We start from the raw sequence: 23104 nt of genomic DNA, 5'->3' as shown, positions 1-23104 counted from the left end.
ATGGGCCTATACCAGACCCTATAAGCCTCAATCTGACGTTCTCAGATTGAACATCTCCTGAAGATATTTCCATCCTAGGGTCAACTGAAGAAGGGGACACCTGCAATGAGTTGCCTTCAGTACCAGTTCCCCCTGACAGAGAGATTGGCCCAGCAGCCAGGCAGCACTGGCACAGACTCCAGAAAACCTTGACTGTATTGCCCTTATATGGCAAGTAGCACAGATTGCTAGGTGCTTAGGCTTGTTTGTCACCAGCGCCATGCCATCTCGCTTCTCTTGTGCGCCCAAATAAAAAAAAGATGTGTTCAAGTACAGTCACAGCATGCTCGCGCTCAAGTAGGCGCCCAGCACATGCCCAAATAAGCGCTCAGCACATACGCAAGTAGGCGCTCCATCTCAAATAAGCACACCGTAAATATAGGCCAAAATATATGGTGCAAACTTGTGCGATACAATAGCCATGCACATGCACGCCTACCTCACCACACTGCCATGCAGCAATCATGCGCATAAACAAGCGAGCGAAAATGCTGCCACAGCCTATCATACAGCTTGAAGAATCATGTCTGGGAGTGGAGCCTAGCCAGAGGCTGCTCAACCCGCCGTGCCTGCGCCACCACTGTACTTCACTAAACTCCCCAGAGAAGTGAGAAGAAGGAAGGAAAGACACCAAGGGAGGAAGACCCGGTAAGAAAAGAACAGAGGAATAAAACCTCCCACTCTGCCTTCTGCTCCTTTTCATCTATTTATTTTTTTACCCAAGTTCAGCCCGTCCTGGTTGAGAGTATGACTGTGTCTCCAGCTATGGGGGGAAGGTGAAAGCCTCGCTCGTCTGTCAACTGTTTAATTGTTTGGTTTTTTGGGGGGTTTTTTTAAGTCCACGCTGCTGGACTAAAGGCACTCAATTGAGGGAGGGACCCATTGGTGTCACTTCAGGAGTACAAATGGTGTGAAACTTCTTTTCTTCTTAATCTTCCTCTTTTTTACTGCAAGCAATCCCTGACAGGGAAATGCATGTCCACCATCTGCTGAATACTGGCAGGCTGATGTAAGGGCAGGGCTATATATCTGTGATATCAGCTTTTACTCCATCTGCTGATAGAGATGTATAATCCACTTGTGGGGGACTGGCCTGCCTGAAAACAGAGGAATTCCCCCCCCCCCCCTTTTTTTTTTTTTACTTTATCACTGCAGCAGAAACAGCTTCAAAATTTTAAAGGAGAAACAGCAAAAAATAACCTGAGGGAGAGGCAAGCAGGAAGGGAAGGAAAAGGGTGGACAACTGCAATCAGTCCCCCTGGAAGCCCTCTGGTCCTGAATTGCACCACTGAGGAAGGGAGCACAAGGCTGTCTCCTTAGCACAGAGACTTCTCTCTCTTTTTTTTTTCCTGTTCAATCTACCAGGCCATAGTGCACAGCACAGTATGCTTGCCTATCATCTACTGGAAACAGAGAATACTGGCAGGCTGAGGTCAGCACAGATGCCTAAAAGAGGTGACATCAGTGAACCTGTTGATCTCCCGTCTCCATCTTCTGGTTGGTGAACATTAACCCACTCATCTGGACTAGTCTGACTAGATGAAAAGGAATGATCCGTTCAATACCACTTATGATGCCGAGACACACATACAAAACAAATGAGCCATTTTTATATTAAGTAAGTTTATAGATGTGGTGTCCCACTTTTTCCTAATATGTGTGTAATACAGGAGTAATAATTTTCATCACAACTGTCAGTTTTGGGTATTCACTGATTCAGTATTTCTGAAAAAGCACATAGCTGGCTAGAAGAGAGGAGCAGTAAAGGGTACACAGTGATGTCATGGCCTGCTGCCCAGCACTTTCTACTATTCTAGTGAAAAGGCTTTTTCTTTGTTTGTGACATTCTATAAAATGGAATCTCTGAACCAGTTAATAAGTTAATATGGTCTGTTATGCTATTTCTATGCTCTACAGGTTAGAATTTTTCACCAACTTGGAGGTACTGCAGATTTAAAAATAATCTCCTTTAAGATCTGTCATAGTCATGACAAACTCACAATCTTGTTAAATTAGTCGAAAAATACCAGGTCATATCATTTTGCACAAAAATCATTAGGCTAATGCCCAAAATGACAAAATACATATCATTCATTCTGTTTCATTGTACAAGAGTTCGGCTTGTGTCGCTTGTCCAGAAGCACAGTTATACAGGCATTCTGGGTGGATAAAATGGAAAAGGCTGACGGTCTTCTACAACCGCACTGCAGCAGAAGAGATCTGCAAACTGAAGCCACAGCGACTCAGCAGCAGCTCAGCAGGAACTGACTCAGGAGGAGGAAGGGCTAATTTTTACTGCTGCAGCAGAGAGAAAGAGTACATTAAAACAGAGGAGATTTAAGCAAAAGGTCCAAATTCAAACAAGATCTCAATTTTGTCTCAGAACAAGCAAACAAATGTAATTAAATTCATTGGTAAGTCAGTGTTTCTGCAGTGATAGATGACTTTTGTACGATTTTTCATTTTATTTTCCGTCCTGCAGCAGGAGCAAGAGCAAAGTTAAGCATATTGAGTCAAAGTCAGCCCATTTTGCTAAGCACCAGTAACACACTAACTATAAACAAATGTGAGCCATACCAGGGTGCTTTAATAAGGCTCTAATTCCTTCAAATTTACAGCAAAAATATTTTCAAAAATTCAACTAAAGCTAAATACTTTAAAATAATTCCAAGGTAATGCTGAAATGAAACAAAAAGAAAAAAGAAAATAAGATAAACTGTTCCTGCTTTTAAGTGTTCCTCCTTCCAATATAGCTGGGAGGTTTTGGCCCTCTGTGCACAGACCTTCCCCTTCAATAAGAACCCATTTACTAATGATTTTTCTTCTGATACAAGTGCCACTTTATGAGAATCAGGAGCAGAGCATGCCTCTTCATTCCCCTCACAACCCCAGATAGTGGTGTAGAGGCAATGTTTAATCCATTTACGGCAGCAGGACAGGCATATCCATTGGCTTTGAAAAACCACATGGCTTTCAAATGGCATGGTAATGATGGCTTAGATGCCCTTGGTCACCTACATGTGATGCACAGAGGGGAGCGGAAATAATACTTACTTTTCTTCATATGCCATAACAAGGCGTGGATCCAAAATGTGTTCCTCTGGTTCCCATGTACTGTACCTAAACAAGTATAAATTACACAGAGGTTAATTTAAAAACAAAACCTTCCTTTACAATATACTGTACAGTCACCTTAAAAGTAGTAATGGATTAAAAGTTTTATATCACCCCTGGGTACTGTCAGTACCATCCCATTTTTCCTTCCTTTGAAGGATGGACATGGTCCAGGATAGGATCCCATGGTAATATCTTAGTGGCCTGACCCTAGTGTTGCAGTCTCTGTCATACAGTGAAAGCTGCAGAGACAGCAGATGGGTTAATACTACCAAGACCACCCTGGCCCTGGATCACCAGGACTTTGAAACTGCTTCTATTGATAGTACAGTTATATCCTATCTAATGGGGCCAGAGACAGAATACTGTGGACCAGATCCCCAACATCTAGTGATTCTCTGAAATTTGCCCGCCCCAGTTTTGCCACTTTAGGCACAGGCATAGTAGGTCTGTGTAGAAATCTAGGCCTACTTAATAGCCTGGCATGGTGGCTCAGCAGTAGTACTGTGCACTGCCATGCTGAGGTCTTGGATTTGATTCCGGAAGCAGACAGGACTGGGGCTCGGCAGAGGCAAGACAGCATGTGGTGACATCTAGTGGCTAAACTTAGGGCCTACGATTGCAGATTCCCAGAGATATGTGGTCCTGGGATAAAGATGGGCATGACAATGACTGGATTACATGAGTTGGGAGGGAATACAAAATAAGACTCTGAAGGAGCATGATGTCAAAGCCCAAAAGAAACAGGAGGAAACAGTCTGGGCCAAAATAAAAAAATAGTCTGCACAGTTAGGCAGTAGAAAAGAAATCTGAGTTGGAGTGTTACAACTGCTCCTTCTAGGTCCTCAACTAGGCAAGAAATGTTCAGAAGCTAGTGTGAGGGGATGGGGTTGTGCTGGGGTAGTGTTTCAAGAAAAAAAAAATCTAGCCTCAGTTTTGGTTTAATCCCTAGTTTGGGCTATAGATGCTGAGCTTTTGGCCAAAATTGGGAAAGAAGGTTTTGAGTTTAAGACAGGTAAAAGTCTAGAGCTTCTGAACCTGTGAAATCATGATCTTAGATGCTCTGCTGTCTTAAAAAAAAAGAAGAGAGTCCTGATTAGGCTCAGATAAGTATAGGTGGTACAAACTTGCAAACAAAATTAGAAAGTGTATGTGCATGAGAAAACTCACATGAAAAGTAGCAGAACCCACCGTTGTATAAATTAAAACATTTTGAGTTATTTTTTAGTCATGCAAGACTAGTTAACAGCATCAGTATGCAATTCACTGTCTCTGTTCAGAATCTTCTGTTTTATTAAATTGTATTATTGTATCCTCTTGGCTTGTTGAAGGCTAGCAGTTTACTAGTTGTCTCACTGATGCCATATACTGTTATTATTCTGAGTGCTCTGTCGGGCTTAATTCTGTGATTTGATCTGTTTGTCTTAGCCGATTTGTTTTTTTAAATAAATTTATATTTGTTTTATCTGTCTTTTTTAATGCATTTATGATGAGGTTTTTTTTTATAAATTTGTGTAAGTATTTAACTGTAAGCCACTTAGAACTGTGCTATAGGCAGCATGTAAATATTTTAAATAAATAAATAAATATACAATAGGGGCAATATTCAAATAAATAGTTTTGTTTGGTAAGTTTGGGACTTAGCTGAAAAACTGTAGGCTTTCAAAATTCCAGAGCTGTGGGTAACCTGAAGGTATTCTGGGGCATCCCAGAGAGGAGTTAAGTTATCTGGCTAACTTTAGAACTGACAGAGAGCAGGCCTAGAGTTAACCAGATAAAATTATCCAGCTGACTTTATCCAGGTATATTCAGCAGAATATTTAAATCGACAGTGCTCTGCTGGATATCCCAGACAAGTTATCTGGCTAACTTTAGCCAGATAACTTGTCCATTCCCCACACTGCTGAATATCAAGCTCAATGCCTCCCTTCAGCGTAAGCCTAATCACACTGTGGCATTTTACATTTTAGTTAAGATCATTTTGCTTGAGACAGACACAATTAAAAAGGAAACAAAGTTCTTCCTACAATTTCAGTGACTTTCTGCTGGTATGAGATACGTGTGCCATTGCTAGCAAACAAACCTTTTCCCATGTTTAAATCTAATATCAAATCTGTAAAAGTAAAATAATTTCAACTTCTATAGTCATGTTGCTGTTCCAGCCTGACTAGACAGTTCTTCAAATATCAGTCAGACTGGAATAGAGTAGCACAAGTGCTGGCACTGCTACCAGAGTGGTCCATGGAAAGGAAAGAGGGAAGGGAGAGAAACATCTGTGATACCATGCCCAATACCAACCATTCAGCTTCCCTGTGCAATTTCATTTAGAGCACCCTGCCTCATACAGATATTTTGGCATCAATTTGGAAGTGTGTTATTTGTAAACACTTAAGTGTTAACTACATTGGAATGGTGCAAAAAATTTAAAGAACAAAAGTTTATCATCTTTATCCCTAATTTTCCCTGTTTTAACCCTAACTCCCCAGACTGCATGACTGAGCAACTCAGGATCTCTCATTGGCTGAGGTCTGAAGGGGAGAAATCTTCAATCAGCCATCTTCCACAATCAAAGCCTTGCTAACCCCATAGGACAGGAACTTTCTACCAGTCTCCTGCACCACAGCACTATGGATAAATTACAGAGCAAGCCCAATTTCTCATAACTCTTAGATACCATATGTATTTGAGAAAAGTTTCCTGCCATAGGCAAGGTGACTCCGCTCTCCTTTCTTTAGTTACATGATGCTTTTACATTTCTCTTTTTTCTGGAACAATCTTTTTATTAATTTTGGTCTTGATATCAAGCATTAAACCACTGAAATCAGAAACAGAAATACAAATGTTTATGGTACTCCTTCACTGTTGTAAGAAGTATCCTCCTAAACTGAATATGTAATACATTAAATAAGTGTACTCCGATACTGATATAGTAGAAAACTTGCCCTCTAATTACTGTCATCAGTTATCTCAGAGGTGGCTCCCTAGCATACTCCAGAGGCTAGATAGCAATGTTGTGCACTCCCATGCCAGGGACCTGCATTCTGTCCCCCAGGTCAGCCAGAGATGCTGCAGAAGCAGCAGTCATCGCCTCTGGGGAGAAGGGAGTCTCAGTTATTAAGCAGCAGTGACACCTAGTGGCTGGATTTAGGACACAGGATGCAGAGTTCCATAAAAAGCATGGGCCCGGCCCAGGACTGTCACTGTGATGACTGAACTCGGAAGAAAAAAATCCTTAAGTAGTTGCAAATAAAGGGCCTCATTCAACAAGGCATTTTCCCATAGACCGCATGGGAGAAATGCCTTAGGGGCAGATTTTACAATCTACGCGCAGGAGTAGATTTGTTCGCACAACCCATAAACGGTGTTTCTGTAGATAGCAGATCATTTAGCCATGCTGTATGGGAGCGCGTTGTGATCCTGGTAGGCGGAGCTTCCCTCAGTGAGTCACAGAGTTTTAACTCTGTGCAGCTGCATGGTGTGTTCCCACACGAATCAGCCATCTTCCCTTCAGTCTCTTTGTATCCAAGATGAATGCATAAGCAAATGCCAGTTTTTTTGTTGTTTTTTTTTTACTGTCTAGGGAGGAGGGTGAGAACGCATGGCTATTTCATCTGCTATCTACGGAAACACTGTTTACGGTAAGCAAACTTGCTTTTTCCCGTTGATAACAGGCTGATTTAGCCATGCTGTATGGGGGTCCCAAGCTATAGATGGTGTCCAGCTTTGTATACTTTGGTGTAGGACATCCATCTTTATAAAAGGTAGACAGTCTTCTTGTGGAAGGCTGGACAAAACTGCTGAACCTAGTGCAGCATCTGAGGTGGATTGTAGCTGTAGGCAGTAGTGCAACGTGAATGTATGTAGGGAAGACCTCGTTGCAGCCTTGCAAATATCTATTATAGGAACCTGTTTGAGGTGTGCCACCGATGCTGCTGTGGTTCTGATCTGGTGTGCTCGAGGTTTAGAGCCCAATTGCATGGAACGTTTATTATAACAGAATTGGATGCATTGAGATAACCAGCTGGCAATAGTTCTTTTCGAGACTGATTGTCCCAGAGCATTAGGATTGAAAAAAAGGAAGAGTTGGGATGGTATAGACTGCGATTCAGTTCTCTGTTTGTAGTATGTCAGAGCTCGTTTGCAATCGAGTGAATTCAATTGCCAATCCCTATCATGGATATGCGGTTTCAGTTTGAATATTGGTAGTGTAATTGTTTGATTTAAATGGAATGGCGAGATTACTTTCGGTAGAAAGGTTGAATGAGGTCAAAGAGTGACCTTGTCATGGAAGAATTCTAGGTATGGAGGGTAGTGAACTAGCACTTGAAGCTCACTGACTCTCCATGCAGACGTAACCGCCACCAAGAACACTGTTTTCCACGTAAAGTATTTAATGTGTAAGGTGTCCAGAGGTTCGAAGGGGGGTAACAATAATTGCTCCAGAACAACATTTAAGTCCCAAGGAACTGGAGGTTTCATTGTTGGTGGACAGAGGTGGATTAGGCCAAGCATGAATCTGGAGATTAGAGGGTGGTGTGAAATTGGAAGACCTCTGTCCGGATCATGGAAAGCTGCAATCGCACTGATATGTACCCGTACAGATACAGTGGCAAGACCAGAGTCGTAGAGGTGATATAGATATTGAAGCAACTCTGCTATGGTTCCCTTTGTAATTACGTCTAGTGGAGGCTTTCCTGGACACTAGAAGGATATCTTCAACAGGAGTGGGAAGTGCCAGGTGACTTAATAATTGCCTCTCAATCTCCATGCTGTCAAGTGAAGGGAGTGGTGCATTGGGTGGAGCAGATTTCCCCCTTTCTGCGTGAGAAGGTTTGGGTGGGATTCCAGAGGAATTTGGCGGGTTATGGATAGCCGGAGTCGAAATGGATACCACGGTTGTCTTGGCCACGCTGGCGCTATTAAAATCATGTCTGAGGCGTCCTGTATACATTTTTGAATCGTCCTGGAAATGAGTGGAATTGGAGGGTAAGCGTAAAGCAGACCTTCCGTCCATGGAATTAGAAATGCAACTGGCATGTAACGAAGCGTGCTTGGATAAATTGAACAAAAGCGGGGAACTTGTCGATTGTCCTCGGTCACAAATAAGTCGAGAGTGGGATAGCCCCATTCGTGGAAGAGATATGTTGTCACTGTTGGATTGAGCCTCCACTCGTGTGGATGGAAAATCCTGCTGAGGCGGTCCGCTGTGGTGTTTTCCAATCCCGGCAAGTAGGTTGCTTGAAGAGATATCTGCATGGACTCTGTCCAACGAAGAATCCAGAGAGCTTCTCGGCAAAGGGTCCATGAGCCTGACCCGCCCTCTTTGTTTATGTAGAACATGGCGACCTGATTGTCCGTATACATCATGAGTCGCTTTCCCACAACTTGAGCTGAGAAGGTTTGAAGTGCTTTCCAAATTGATCGAAGTTCTAGAAGATTTGTATGCAGCGTTGATTCCCTGGGGGACCACAATCCCTGAGTCTTTAGGGTGGTCAAGTGTGCTCCTCACCCCTTCCGGGAGGCATCTGTGGTGAGAATCAACTGATAAGGAGGAGACCTGAAAGGGGAACCAATGGAGAGATTGGAATGGGAGAGCCACCACTGAATGTCCACTTTCATTGTCGCCGTAATGTGGACTCTTTTTGTTAAAGATTGCTTGTACTGGCTCCACTGACGTTTCAGTCCCCATTGAAGTTGTCTAATATGAAGTCTCATGTGCGGAACTACATGGATCGAAGCTGCCATGTGGCCGAGTAATTGAAGAACACATCGTGCAGAAGAGCATGTTTGCAGGTGCAGACGTTGAGCTAGGTTGGAGAGGGTGAGAGCTCTGTCTCGAGGCAGATAAGCTCTGTTGTGTACAGTGTGTATCACTGCTCCAATAAACTGCAGAAGTTGCGTGGGTTGGAGATGGGATTTTTTGTAACTGATGATGAATCCCAAATTCTGTAGTCATTGTAATGTGGTGGTTTTGTATGGGTCTGGAGCATAAGTGGGTCTGAGCATACCAGAAGCCGGTCGTACAAGATAAGGAAAACTTTGGATTGATTGTAGGCGTAGGTGAGCCACCACCACCACTAGGCACTTCGTGAACACCCTGGGTGCTGAGGAAAAGCTGAACGGAAGGACCTTGTATTGGTAATGAGTGTTCTGAACTCGGAAACATAGGAAACGCCAGGAGGATGGGTGCATGGGAATGTGTGAGAACGCATCCTTCAGATCGATGGAATACCTCCAATCGTTCTTTTGTAGAAGAGGAAGAATGTTTTTGAGAGAGGTCATTCTGAATTTCTCTTTCTGAATATGTTTGTTCAGGTCTCGAAGATCGAGAATGGGCAGAGAACCCCCTGATTTCTTGGGAATGAGGAAATATTGGGAGTAGAATCCTTGATCCATTTGATGAGATGGAAGAAGCTGAATGGATTCGTTGAGAAGGAATTCTGAGACCTCTATTTTTAACGAGGGTATCTGATGTTGGAACCCTTGTAGAGGTGGTATATGCGGCAGAGGGGGACTGGTTATGAAATTCAACTGGTAACCCTCCTTTATAATTTGAAGTACCCACTGATCTGAAGTGATGGATTTTCAATGCTCGTGGAAGAATTGTAGGCATCCTCCAACTAGTAGTGGTGAGGATGGTGTTGCCTCCCTCAAAAAGCCGGAGGCTGTTTTTGTGGGGGTGCTGCAGCTTGTTTAGCAGGACGCTGTTGTCGAGAACATTGATGTGGGAGTGAGGACTGAGAAGAAGATCTCGCTGGAGTGAATGGTTGCGGCCTATATGAAGGATAAGAGCGAAATTGACCCCTTGGGTACGTTTTACAATGATACGAGGGGTTATATCTTTTTGATGAAGACTGGAAGTCAATTGAAGTTAAGGAGAGTACCGCCAAGTTCTGCTCCTTTAATTTTGAAACAGTCTCCGCAAATTGGTTTCCAAACAGATTTTCAGGTTTGCATGGGAGATCTGCTAGCTTTTCATGAACATCATCCCTTATGGCGCTAGCTCTCAACCAAGCTATGCAGCGAGCCACAATTGCCGCGGACGATATCCTGGCAGATGTGTCGAAGTTCTCATATATGGAACGTAGTAAATGACGCAGGCCTTCCTCCAAATCTGTGAAGGGTTGCGGTAAGGAATTGTCATCTGCTGTACAGAGGGGTTTTAACTTTTGAAGCGACTCAAACAAATACTGTGTCATATAAAATTGGTGAGTACTTATCTTTGACGACAGCATTGCAGCGTGGTAAGTCTTTCGCCCAAATTCATCCAGATATCTATTGTCTTTATGTGGTGGAGTGTTGGCATGTAATTTTGGACGTTTTGCCTTGGACACTGCAGACTCCACTACAATTGAGTTATGTGGAAGTTGAGCTGAATTATAAATTGCTGAGTTTCGCATTCGGAATTTAAGTCCGTCTTTCTAGATGTTGAAGGAGTGGAAAAGGGGGCTTCCCACATCTTTTCAAGAACTCCTTGAAGAACTGCATGAGGTGGTAGCGCAGTGGGTTCGTGTGGCATGTCAAAAATTTAGAGTATACCGAGTGTCTCTGAGCGTGGGTCAACCACTTTTCCAGTTTCCACATTGAGGAATGTTCCCATTTTCGCAATAAATTTAGAGTATAAGAGATCCTCAGGCAGAGAATAGGGTTCTGGTAAGGTGTCTGGAGGGTCAGACGGCAAGCCCGTGGAGGAAGAGGGAGACAAGGCCGATGTAATTGGCGATTCAGGGCTAGAAGGGCGATCAGAGTCTGGAAATTCTGGAATATCCAGTCCTTTCAGTGGTTCAGGACTCTTTTCCTTAGGAGAAGCTGGTGGTGGAGAATCCTTATGTGGAGATTGTGGCATTTCCATTGATTCTAAATCCTGAAAGAAAGTGGATAACGCTTGAGAAATTGTCGACATAGCTTTTGATGCCAGTGCGCCTTGCTGTGTTCTGGTTTGGCCTGTCTTGGAAGGTGGACGGGAATGTAGAATTTCTTTAGAAGAAAAACCTGATGGAGGTTTTGATTTTTTAGGAGAAGGTGGATGTAAGGCCGGCGAACGGCTTCTGTGTTTGGATGATAAAGATATGTCCGAAGATATTGAGTATGCACTACTGGAAGTCGCTTTAGATGAAGGGGACGGAAGGTCAGATAAACCTTCTACATCTATATCCATAAGGGTTGCTCTGGAATGAGAGGAGCGACCCGAGTGCATCAGGGATGAAGTCAGTTTTCCTTTTGAACTACGGTGTTTGTATCTGGACCCGGAATCTGTCTTAGTTTTATGTTTTTTAGAAGGCAGATGTTGTCAAGGGTCCTTATGCGTCGATGGCGCCAGAGAGTGTTCAGTATGCGTCGATGGTGCCATGAACTGCGGAGCTTGCTTCGATAGCTTCGTAGACTGATCCGTACGCCTCTGTGGTGTTGTGCATGGTGCATCATGCGTCAAGGGCGTCGTGCATATAGCCAGTTGCGTCGTATGCATCATGGGCGGCGCTAGGTGCGTTGAGGGTGTCTGAAGCTTCGATTGTGTCAAAGACGACGCTTGCGTCATGGACACTGAGCGCCGGTCATGCGCCGTATGCTTCGACGCAGATGACGCTCTAGGCCACGAAGTGCCGGGAACCGATCCCTGAGCTTCGGACGACACAGCTGGGGCCTTTATAGAAGCAGGGGGAGCGATTCTCGACCCCTGGCTAATTTTGTTGGGCTCTGTAGGTATAATATACCTGGGCCCAGGTCCTGATGAGTGGCTGGGTTTCTCCCGTGGTCCCAGGGAGGAGGGCCCGTTTTCTATGGGAAGTCTAAGTCATCTTCACCCAGCCAGGCGAAGATTGCGTCCATGACATCGGGGCATGAGTACCTGAGGTTTTGAGGCGCTCAATTTGTTCCGCGCGATGTCGGCGTGCTCGTGGTGACATTCTGCCACAATCACGACAAGATCCCTGGTCGTGATCGGGCCCGAGGCACAAGTAACAATAATTATACCCATCCGTGAGGGACATAATCTTCCCGCATTGGCAATATTTAAACCCAGACAGTTTGAGTGCCATTATGCAGGGAAAAAATTGAAAAAATTATAACGAAAAATATTTCTTCACTGAGAGAACAAAAGCCCGCGTGCATTCGGCTCACGGAAAAAAATAGACTGAAGGGAAGATGGCTGATTCGCGTGGGAACACACCGCACAGCTGCACAGAGTTAACACTCTGTGACTCACTGAGGGAAGATCCGCCTACCAGGATCGCGACGCACTCTCATACAGCATGGCTAAATCAGCCTGCTATCGACGAGAAACCCTTTGAAAATCTGCCCCACAGTGTATCAGGCCCAAAGTGTCATGGTGCAGGATCCCTATCCTGGCTATGATTGAGCTGGAAGCCCAAAGAAGCAGAAACTGCCAGCCTCCAACAATAAAGCAGCTCTCAGACTGACAGGTACTTTGAAAACTGGCAGCTTGCATAGTCCATATTTCTTTCATAATTGAGCTGACCTTAAATATATAACACTATTTAGTACGTCTCCAACCACCATATCCCAAAATTTACAAATGCAAATTATTTTCAGGCTTTCATCTTCATAATGATTCTTCTTTAGTCTAGCTGGAGATAAAGATCCATAGGACCTTTTCTACTTTTCTATCAAGTTACAGACCTTGTTTGAATCTTTAGTGCCAACAAACAGTAGTGACTTCTGGTGGCATGAGTTGTATGATACTAGGTATGGCAGTCACAGCAGTACTTGATTTGGTTCTTTGCAACAAGGATAACACCTGAGAGACATGTTTTGCTGCAAAAGTTGTCTATTATAGGATTTGATTCTAAAAGATTCAAATGTCCAGATTCAATATTAACAAAAAATAAGGAATCCCGTATAGGAGGAGAAGCGGGGACGCTCAGAGAGATCTCATAGTTGATGTCAACTATTTAAGCTGACGTAAATTTGAACTGGCGTAAAGCTTATAATGGCTCAAGCTTTTCTTTGATAAAGCTCATAATCATCGGTCTCTATGAGCATATGATGCTACTGCAATAGGTAGCTATCTCACGGCACAATCAGTCTCTATTTGTACTCTGATATAAAGTCTCTTGATATACTTAACTTGCGATTTTCGTGTCCGTAGACAAACCAGTGATGTTAGAACAAGTGTAATCTGACACTATTCCGACACGGCGTGTTTCGGAGGAAAACCTCCTTCCTCAGGGGCTCGGATATTATCAATATTAATCATCTTCCTCTCCCCTCAAATATACCTACTGCACAGCAAGTTACAATAGTTATAGCCAGACAATCTGACACTAATGATGTGTTAAAGGAATGCTCACCCCTTCTACTAGGGCTATTTCATGGCATGCTCTCTTTGGCATGATAAACACTACAACATATTCCAGGTCAATGCAAATGAATCCTATCAGAGCTCAGCTTCAACCAGCTGTGGTTATCTACAGGATGGTGACATCATCCAGTCCTCAGAAAAACCTGAATGTCAAATGTATTATCATGCTTCCTGGCCTGGCTATAAGAAAGAAAACAAGCTGCTGAGGCATCTAAAAAAGAAAGACTAAACCTTTTCACAGAAATCATAAACCAATGCAGTTTTATTAAGATGCATTCTTTATTTATATTAACCAGGCATCATCTGGGTGCCATGCCAGAAGCAGAACAGGATCTACTAATACTACTTATCTGAGCAATTTTGCATGCCTAGAGGTATAAAACAATCAAAATACTATTTTAGACATTTTTCAATACAACTAATAGATGGTATAGATATGGGAAGCTTGTTTTATTTTTGATAGAAAAGCAAGACTCACTCCCTCTCACTGAGCTCTTCTCTGAGTCTCTGCAAGCATCAAACTAACAGCCCCCACCCCCCTCTGCATGTGTGCTGGGAACCCAAGGCCCCCACTCTCCCTAGCGCCTGAACTGCAGCGGGACTGCAGAGAGAAAGCTCTAGTAAACACTGCATCACATGACTCCTGCGTCACCCTCCTCCCCTTCACATTACATGCAAGTTGTAAACAAGCTTGTACCATAGCAGGCCTGGAACATTAACTCTTGCAGAGCCAGAATCCAGTATTACACACCCACACAACACAGCACACATGGAATCACAAATGTGCATGTAGTACCTTGGAACAGCCACATGCATCTCATCATACAGTCTTTTTGAGATTGTTTTTTTTGGGGTTTTTTTTAGTAAAGTTAGTAATAGCTACCAGAACAAGACTAACCTGAAATTCTCCACCTACCTACAGCGGGTACACTGTGGGGTCTGAAGGCACCTCCCTAGTACAGAATCCCACTATCACTCTGCCCTCTTTTTCATTGCTTATTCCTTAATGATGTGAAGAATCACTCCATGCAAAACTCCATAATGCCCAACAAATGTCATAAATGGGAACAAGTCAGCTGAGTCTACAGCGCAAGAAGTCTCTCTGTACTGATGATCTATAACAGGGGTAGGCAAACTCTGGTCTTCAAGAGCCACAAACCAAGCGGATTTTCAAGATATCTGCACTGAATTTTCATAAGATGCATTTGCATGTAAATATATCTCGTGTATATTTGTTGCAGATATCCTGAAAACCTGACTAGCTTGTGGCACTCGAGGTCCTTACTTCATTCTCTTATTCTTTAAAACAGTCTCTTTACACATATCACTATAAAGCCTCTCCTTATACACAGCACAGACAACAAGAACACAGATCTGTCCTGCACACACAATGCCCCACAAGCCTCTCTCTCAAAGAAACTAGGTACTAGTATTAAAAACAGAACTATTTCTTTGAACATTTAGTCTTTGGCCTTTCCGCTCAGTCTGACAACGAAGCTGGCAATTATTTTGATTATTAAAGATGTAGAAGGCAAGCACCTACAGAGGACTAAAATCACCAAGCTATGGCAATTGGTGTTAAAGTGTAATAGTGTAACCGTATCACCAAATATAAGCAGTCACCTCCTAATTAGAAAGGGCAGCTCTCTAGAGAGGAGCCCAAGATCTCTCTCCCCCTTGCTAGGGCAGTGCTTTCCCAACTCTCTCCTGAAGGTACACCTCCGGATATCTGTAATTAATATGCATGAGATATATGTACATAGACTGGAGACCCACTGTATGCAAATCTCTCTCATGCATTTTTGTTGTGGAAACCCTGAAAACCTGACTAGTTAGGTTTGCCTCTAGGAGAGGGATGGAAAACACTGCGTTAGAAAAATGTTGATAAGCAATCCCTGAGCTGCCATGTGTACAACTCAGGAGGAGGATTATATGGACCAATAGTAACAGTACCTTCACAGTACTGCCATTCCAGCTTCGGACATGTGCTGACAAAGCAGAATCAAGTACCAAGGAGGGCCAGATAATGGCACTGCTACTGTTACAAGAGAGAAAGCTGAAGAAGGCAAGTCCATGTTTCTCTGCAGGTCCCCAAGCCCAGCAATGGAAAAAGCCAAAAAAGAAAAGAGCCTGTGAGGCTTTTATAGATCCCCATCTCATGGGGCCAGCAGAGAAAGAGGCACGGACAAAAAGAACCAACGCTTTTGCTGAAGGTCCCCATATCTGGCATGGAGAGGTCATCAAAACTTGATGGAGATTGAAGCAGGAAGGGAATAGTAAAGTTAAACAGAGCACACCAGAGAAACAGCAAGCTTCAGAGGTCTGCATGGTGCTACTGACAGTGATAAGGTAAAATGGAGCAAGGGACATATGGAGAGAATGAGGGGGAGCAATCTAGAAGAGGGAAGAAAAAATGGAAAGGCTAAGGAAGGGGACAGTGGAGTAGAGACATTTGGGCACATTATAGGGAAATAAGGAGAAAGGAAGATAAAAAGGTAGGATGGGGCAAATAACGGATAAGAGAACTCCACTATGTCATACCACCATACCAACAACAGCCATTACTATCTCATTTCACATCACTGATAAAGGATAAGCATGCAATGGCACCCTATCTGGTAGTTTCTGCAAAAGAAAAAAAAAGATGAATGGGTATGGAGAGAGACCCAATTTTCTTGGGGGGAGGGCACGGCTCAGGAGGCGGGCAATTGTCATATTTTGACGATCTCCGGATTTCCTCCCCCTATCCCATTCCACATGGTAAGCAGGAGAGCCACTGACTGTCTTCAGTCTAGTGGTCTGAACTGTATTATCAGCGGGTCTAGTGAGACTACGGAGCATTGCACAGTTCAAACCACTAAACTGAAGCCAACCACCAAAGGAGGCAGACACAGATAATGAAGTACCATTTTCTTTCTACCAGCTGGGGAAAGAAGGCCCAAGGACTGATCAGAGATGTAGGAGAGGTCTGGGTACTGTTTTCCAGATGAAGCGAAGTTTGAGAATGGGGGAGAAAGAGGCTCTTTGTTGAGGGTTTTTAGGGAACCTGGATATGGAATATGCATTTCCCTCTCACTCCTGATGGTGGTGCCTTCCAAAACAGGGCTGAGGCACACAGAGGCAACTGTGCTGCTGCCAGTTGAGTTGCACCAATCCTAGGAATAAACAGAGCATTGCCACTTCTTCCACAATTCCTCCTGCACCATTTCACCAGTATCAAGAAAAAAAACTACTGTATGTATTTAAAAAAGTTAATGATTATGTAAAAATAAAGTATTGGGCGGAAGGAGGAACCACAAGAAAGCTCTTACTTTGGAGGCCATCCTTTCCACTTCACCAAATATTCCACTTTACCCTGGAAAGAGAGAAAAACAGACAAGGTCAATTATAGTTTTGCTGGTAGCAAGATGCAACTGGAACTCTGCAGAGAACCAAACACACCAAAATTATGATATGCACCCAACTGTGGAAGGAAAACCTATACAAGCCAGATCCACTCAGGAAAGTGTGTTACTTAAAGGCAAACTCTTGTGCTTTCCACCTCAAAATCTATTTTGATTGCATAACTTTTGATATCTTTTGTAAATATGGAAAAATGATGTAATTGAAGCTGTGAATTATTTTGCACTAAAATGGGAACTTTAAGAATGTAATTGTGGATGTTAGAATGGTGTTCTATATAGTTTTAATCTCTGTATTACAAGGCACTGATCTTTTTACAGATAAGACACTGACAACTAAAGAGGGGATACTTCAAAATTAAAGGCAGCACAAAGGTTTACTCCTTTACTTCTCATCCTAACACAATAACATATAGATTACAATAGATAAGGATCTGTTAACTCACCCAGTCTGCCTAGTTGTCATTTCTGGTTTGCATGGATGAATGTAGAGGGTTGTAGGGCCTGGGATGAATCAGCTCCAGAATGCCAACATGCATAGCTCCACCACTAAATTGACAATGAATTATAATACTGGGACGAGGCTAGCACTGCAGCCATGGGACCCTCCTAAAGCCAGGCCCTAAGGCAGTCACCTCTATTTGGCCCCCTTTCTCCCCTCCCAACAACTGCCCTGCTGGTTTGCTATCACTGAGTACAGTAGCATATAAATTCCCAAACTTAAATCATCAGTTCCCCCTCCTCCCAACCTCTCAATCCTGTTCCCACCACTGCGCTCTCTCTCAATGTATATCCCAAAAATGCTTAAACTCTGTTGCTATACTCATCTCCACCACCTCCACTGGTAGGCCATTCTAAGTATTGCCATCGTCCTCTTTAGTTCTTACCAGTGCTATACTTAATCCAATAGCCAGCTCCCCTCCACCCCCATGCCTTACCCCCATGCTTTGCGATAATCCAAACTCCTAAAATTAGTGAGGCTTTTGTCCAAATAACAATTCCAACAATAAGTTAGATATCATGGCCACTTCAAGCAGGTTACCTCATCCTTCTTAGAAGCCTAATGCAAACATACCACTATTTTATGTACACTGACATGCATTCTAACTTTTTAGGCTCTTTAAAACTTACAACTGGGCAACATTCAAGTCCCCTCAATCTGCCCTTACCACTGTGTTCTCTATTTCTCCCAAACATGTTCAAATTCTGTCACACTTTTGGTTGCTACTACCTCTGCTAGTAGGCTATTCCTGGTTTCTACCTAGTTCTGCAGATTATCTTTTAAAAGTTAAAAGGTTGAAATATCCTTGAGAAGCTGACTCACTACTGCCTGATCCAGACCAGCTTATTTTATATCAAAACAGCTGAATTACCTTCAACAAATATGAATTTGCATGTGCTTAGATTTTCCTCCTTCTGCTGGTCCGATTTCAAGATCTTCTATTTTATTGTATTTATTTTTTACTTGAGATACAAAGATTAGCATGTTTTATAATATGGCCACAATCTAATTCTGAACATTGTTCAGATTCTAGTTATAACTCATATGCAGTGAAAGAGAAAGAAGCAAGTGCTAACAGAGGTTTCTAACAGTCCTTCAAATACCATACTTATTTCTTTACTGGAGTGAGATAAAAATACAAACCCCACAAAAAGGGTCTTATTTGTTATATTTATTCTTAATGCCCACAAAATCCTTAATAGTTTTTGGTAAGTGCAATTCTAAAATGTTTAGCCCCTTTTTTCTTAGGGAATAAAGATCTGCAAGAAAATGTACCCTTCAAAGAAGGTATTTCACCCACAGTTCAAGGAGGAGAGGTATGGTCCTCAACATCACCAAAGAGCACACAAAACGCCTCTTGATCATGAAACTTGTAGTTTGGGGCAGAAAAATAGAGTGTCATGGCTACAAAGGACTAAAGGTATTATTTAAAAAGTGATGCTACTGATGTCTATTGATGCAAACAACATTACAACAAAAGTGACCATCTTAAAACATGTGACATCACCACAGACCAATGCCTGCAATGTAATTTGAAAGTACAGAACGTGTCATATTCTTCCCACCTGCACAGCTGAAACTTTGGGTGAATTTCCTTCACAAGGGAGGGGAGACTTTAAATAGATTTACTCTTTCCCCCAACTGAGGAGCTCAAAATACATTTTGCAAGCTTATTCACAGGCGGAAGAGGTTCATGGCTTTAAGCCCCCAACTTCTGGTCTACTTCTGATGTGCAATGGTTGAGAAGTGCTTGATGCACACAACTGCATGCAAACAACCACTAGTGGTCAACAGCACACCCTCAACACACTTCTTCCTGGTGTTCACCTGCCCTGGCATCTCTCAGGCTCTCTTCCTCCTCTGTTACCTCCCCTTTCCTACCGGAATCTAAACTTGAAAAATAAAAATAAAAAATAGCCACAAGATGATCAATGTGATACATGTGCAGCCAAGTAATCTTCCACAAACCAGACTCGGCACACACTCAGTTAACCCAACATTTTAAATAGCTTCTCTCTCTTGTAGAAACTCCTAGGAGAGTGAGTGGTCTAGTGGCCATAAATAATGGACTAGTAACAAGAAGTTGGGGGTTCAAATCCTGCTGTTTCCATGGACACCTCGTGACATTGGGCAAGTTATATTACTTTCATTACTTTAGGCATCCACTTAGATTGTAAGCTCTTTGAGGGAAATAACTTATTATATCTATATATAATTTGTCATCAAGTACCCTAGTGCAATGTTTTATATATGTATTTCCAAAGTTATATAAACATAAGTGATGGTCAATTGTACAAGTAGATACAGTAGTCTCACACACTCAAGTTTTGTGGCAAGAGCTGAATCTTTGTGGCCTAAAATAAATTTGAGTCCCTGTCTACAGGTCCATAACTAAAGCTGACTCTACTACCCTCACTTTACCAGTCTTACTCTGCTATAAAGACAATTCATGTACACTCTTAATCAAATTGTCTATATTCATTAACCTATTAACCTATACTTGTGCATTTTCCCATTTTACATGTATATACGCGCACACAGTTTGTACTTGATTCAGTAAATACTAGAATGGGAAAATGCACAATATAGGTTAACGATTATACATATATACATGCGCACAAACACTTTGTAATTGAGCCAGTAAATACTAGAATGGGAAATGGGAAAATGCACAAGTATAAGTTAATAATTATAGACATTCATACACACACTTTGACAAATCCAGCGTGTGGTTTTATGTGAATGAGGACAGTCACTTGGAATTAATGGACCTACCTTTTCTTCATTAAATCCTGAAGGCTAAAGTTGCATAACCTTCTCCCTTCATGAGAATATAAGCGTGTGCATGTCAACTTGTTAACTATACACAATGTACTTCACAAGCGAAGAAAGCTTTATTTTGAACTACCACGTGCACCATCTTTTCCTATCTCATTACTATAAAATACCATTAAGTTATTCAGCCAAGTAACTCATTCGCCCCATCCCTACGTTTCATTATAAAGCTGCTGCACAGAAAGGAATGGCAACTAGGCCATTTCAGCGTGAACTGTGTGGAAACTTTTTTTTTTTTTTAATATGGTATGTACAAACACAAATGTATTATAGAAAGTTGTGTGAAATTTCTAGGTGATTTAGTGATGCCCTCCTATACTAACTAGGATTAGTTTAATTCTCCCACAATTCCCAGGCATGTATGAGGGGTGACACTCATACAGTAAGAGGTACTTTGGTGGGGGGGGGGGGGAGAATGATACTCATACAGTAAGAAGCACTGGGAGGAGGGAATCCCACTCTCATATAGTAAAAGGTATGGGGGACAATGACACTCATACAGTAAGGGGCACAGGGTGGGGGGTGACATACAGTAAGAAGAGCAGAGGTGGGTGTGGTGTGACACTCACAATTAGAAATGCAGGGTGGGAAAGGTGTTACTCATACAGTAACAAGCACAGGGTAGGAGGTGTGTGACACTAATACAGTAGAAGACATGGGTTGGGGTGACACTCATACAGTAGGAGATGCAGGGGTGGGGGTGTAACACTCATACAGTAAGAGGCACAGGATGGGAGGTGTGTGACATTCAAGGTAGGAAGTGCAGGGATGAGGGTCTAACATAAGGTAAGAGGCACAGGGTGGAAGGGGAAGTGACACTAATACAGTAAGAGGCACTGGGTGGTCGGGGATGTGACACTCACAGTAAGAGGCACAGGGTGATGTGTGTGAAACTCATTCAGTAGGAAGCACAGGGGTGTGTTGTGTGTGACATTCTCAAACAGTAAGAGGCATAGGGGTGGGAGTGATATTCTCATAATAAAAGGCTCAGGGTAAAGGGGACACTCATTCAGTAGGAGGCACAGAGGTGGGGGTGTGCGACACTTACAGTAAGATGCGCAAGAGTGGGGTATGATACTCATACAGGAAAAGGCACAGGGTGGGAGGGAGTGTGGTACACTCATACAGTAAGAGGCACAGGGTGAAGATGTGTGATACTCATACAGCTGGAGGCACAGGAGTGGCGTGTGTGCAACACTCATTCAGTAGGAAGTGCAGGGCTGGGGGGGGGGTGACACTCTCATATAGTAGGAGTTACAGGTGTCGGAGGCATGATACTCGTACAGTAAGAGGTGCAAGTGTGGTGCTGTGTGACACTCATACACTAAGAGATGCAGGGTGGTGTGTGATTCATACAGCAACAGGCACTGGGCAGGAGATGTATAACACTCATACAGTAGGAGACGGTGGGGCGGTGACACGCATACAGTAGGAGATGCAGGGGAGGGTGGGGGGGGAGTGTATGACAGTAAGAGGCACAGGGGTGGAGGATGACTACCCCCAGAACAGGATGGCAACTGGGACCAACTAAACACATACACACAGAGAAGGTGAGGAGTAGGCAGCATAGCTGTATACCCACATATACTTGTGTGTATGAGCATGATTCAACTCTGCCAAATCCTCCAAGTTTATTTATTTATTTATTTATTGCAGGGGATGGAGAACCCCTTTACTGCCGCCCCAGGCAGGGTGCAGCTCCCTCTCTCCGCAATCTTTGGTTAAAGAATATCATCATAACTGATTAGCTGTGATTTTCGGTCACTCTCCAGAGGGGGCAGGGCTCCCGGGGTGGGGGCTCTGCCATGAGCCTTACCGGAAAGTAGCTCACGAGCGAGCTGCAGCCCTCGCTACTCTGCCACCCTACGGGGAGGGGCGCGCACGTCACAACCCTGAGGAGAGCCGGAAGGGAAAATGAGGTGGAGGTGGGGGTGGGGGCCACTGCCCCGTCCAAGCGCCGCTGACCTGCCCCCGTCCCGCCCCCACTGACCTTCCTGATCCTCTTCTTGCGGATGCTCTCCACGGCGAACACCTGCTCCCCGATAGCTGACAGCTCCATGCGCCGCTCCGAGGGGGGCGTGGGCGGCCGAAGGGCGGGGGGGGGGAAAGTGCCGAGGCTGCGGGAGCAGGAGGGACGAGGGCGGCTGCTGCTTCTCCTACTACTGGGGTCCGAAACGGCGAGAAACTCCGCCGCCGCCTCCAATAATCAGTGAGAGCGCTAATAACACTGAGGAGGAGGAGGATAATAACAACAATAATAATAAGAGAAGTCCCAGCCTCCCCTGCTCACTTCGGAACAGCGTGGAGAAAGCTCGGCGTTGCTGACTCCGGCGCGCGCGCACACACACACACACCCCCTCGTTCGCGCCGCTCTCGAGCTCTAACGTACTTTCCCCCCCTCCCTCTCTGTCCCTTGTCTTTAACAACCTGCGCAACGTTTTCACGGCGCGTGCGCCCGGGGAGGAGACTGGAGAGCTCGCGCCTGCACCTCCCCTGCGCGCGCCTTTGCTCATGCACTCCTTTGCTTTTCGCGAAAGCTCTCTGTCCCTTTTTTCTATCTGCTTTCCTTCTTTCTCGCGCACTCTCTCTCCGCGTGCACGCGCCTAGGCACTCGGCTCTTCACCCACCGGCCCACCTCACCCCTCTGCGTCATCCTACCTGACAGATACCGGTGACGTCAAAGCTGCTGCTACCTTCTCTCATCTGACTGCGGAGAGAGGAAGATTCCTGTATAATAGATTTTGTGAAGTGACAGATAACAGATTCAATTCAAATACGTGTGTGTTTATATTTCCACCCTTTAAAACTTCTGGATTAGAAGTAAGAAACGTTTCTGGTCTTTTTGCTCTCGACAGAATCAGTGGACGGACGTTGGGGAGTCTTTTGGAGCTACAA

At 43.8% G+C, this 23104-nt stretch overlaps 1 protein-coding gene across 1 annotated transcript in view; it reads right to left on the bottom strand.

Moving 5' to 3' along the window:
- Positions 1–22822, bottom strand: part of CBX7 (chromobox 7) — a 167215-nt gene extending 144393 nt beyond the window's left edge. The window contains exons 1-3 of the mRNA XM_029590190.1: positions 22200–22822; positions 16783–16826; positions 3094–3159 (exon numbers count right to left, since the gene is read on the bottom strand). Of these exons, the coding sequence (XP_029446050.1) occupies positions 3094–3159; positions 16783–16826; positions 22200–22268 (179 nt within the window). The 5' untranslated portion in view covers positions 22269–22822. The remainder of the gene's footprint in view (positions 1–3093; positions 3160–16782; positions 16827–22199) is intronic.
- Between the last annotated feature and the right edge of the window lie 282 nt (positions 22823–23104).

Source organism: Rhinatrema bivittatum, chromosome 2 (assembly GCF_901001135.1).
Source record: "Rhinatrema bivittatum chromosome 2, aRhiBiv1.1, whole genome shotgun sequence".
Classification (NCBI taxonomy): domain Eukaryota; kingdom Metazoa; phylum Chordata; class Amphibia; order Gymnophiona; family Rhinatrematidae; genus Rhinatrema; species Rhinatrema bivittatum.
The sequence above is the reverse complement of the archived record's forward strand: the minus strand, read 5'-3'. Positions and strand labels throughout refer to the sequence as shown.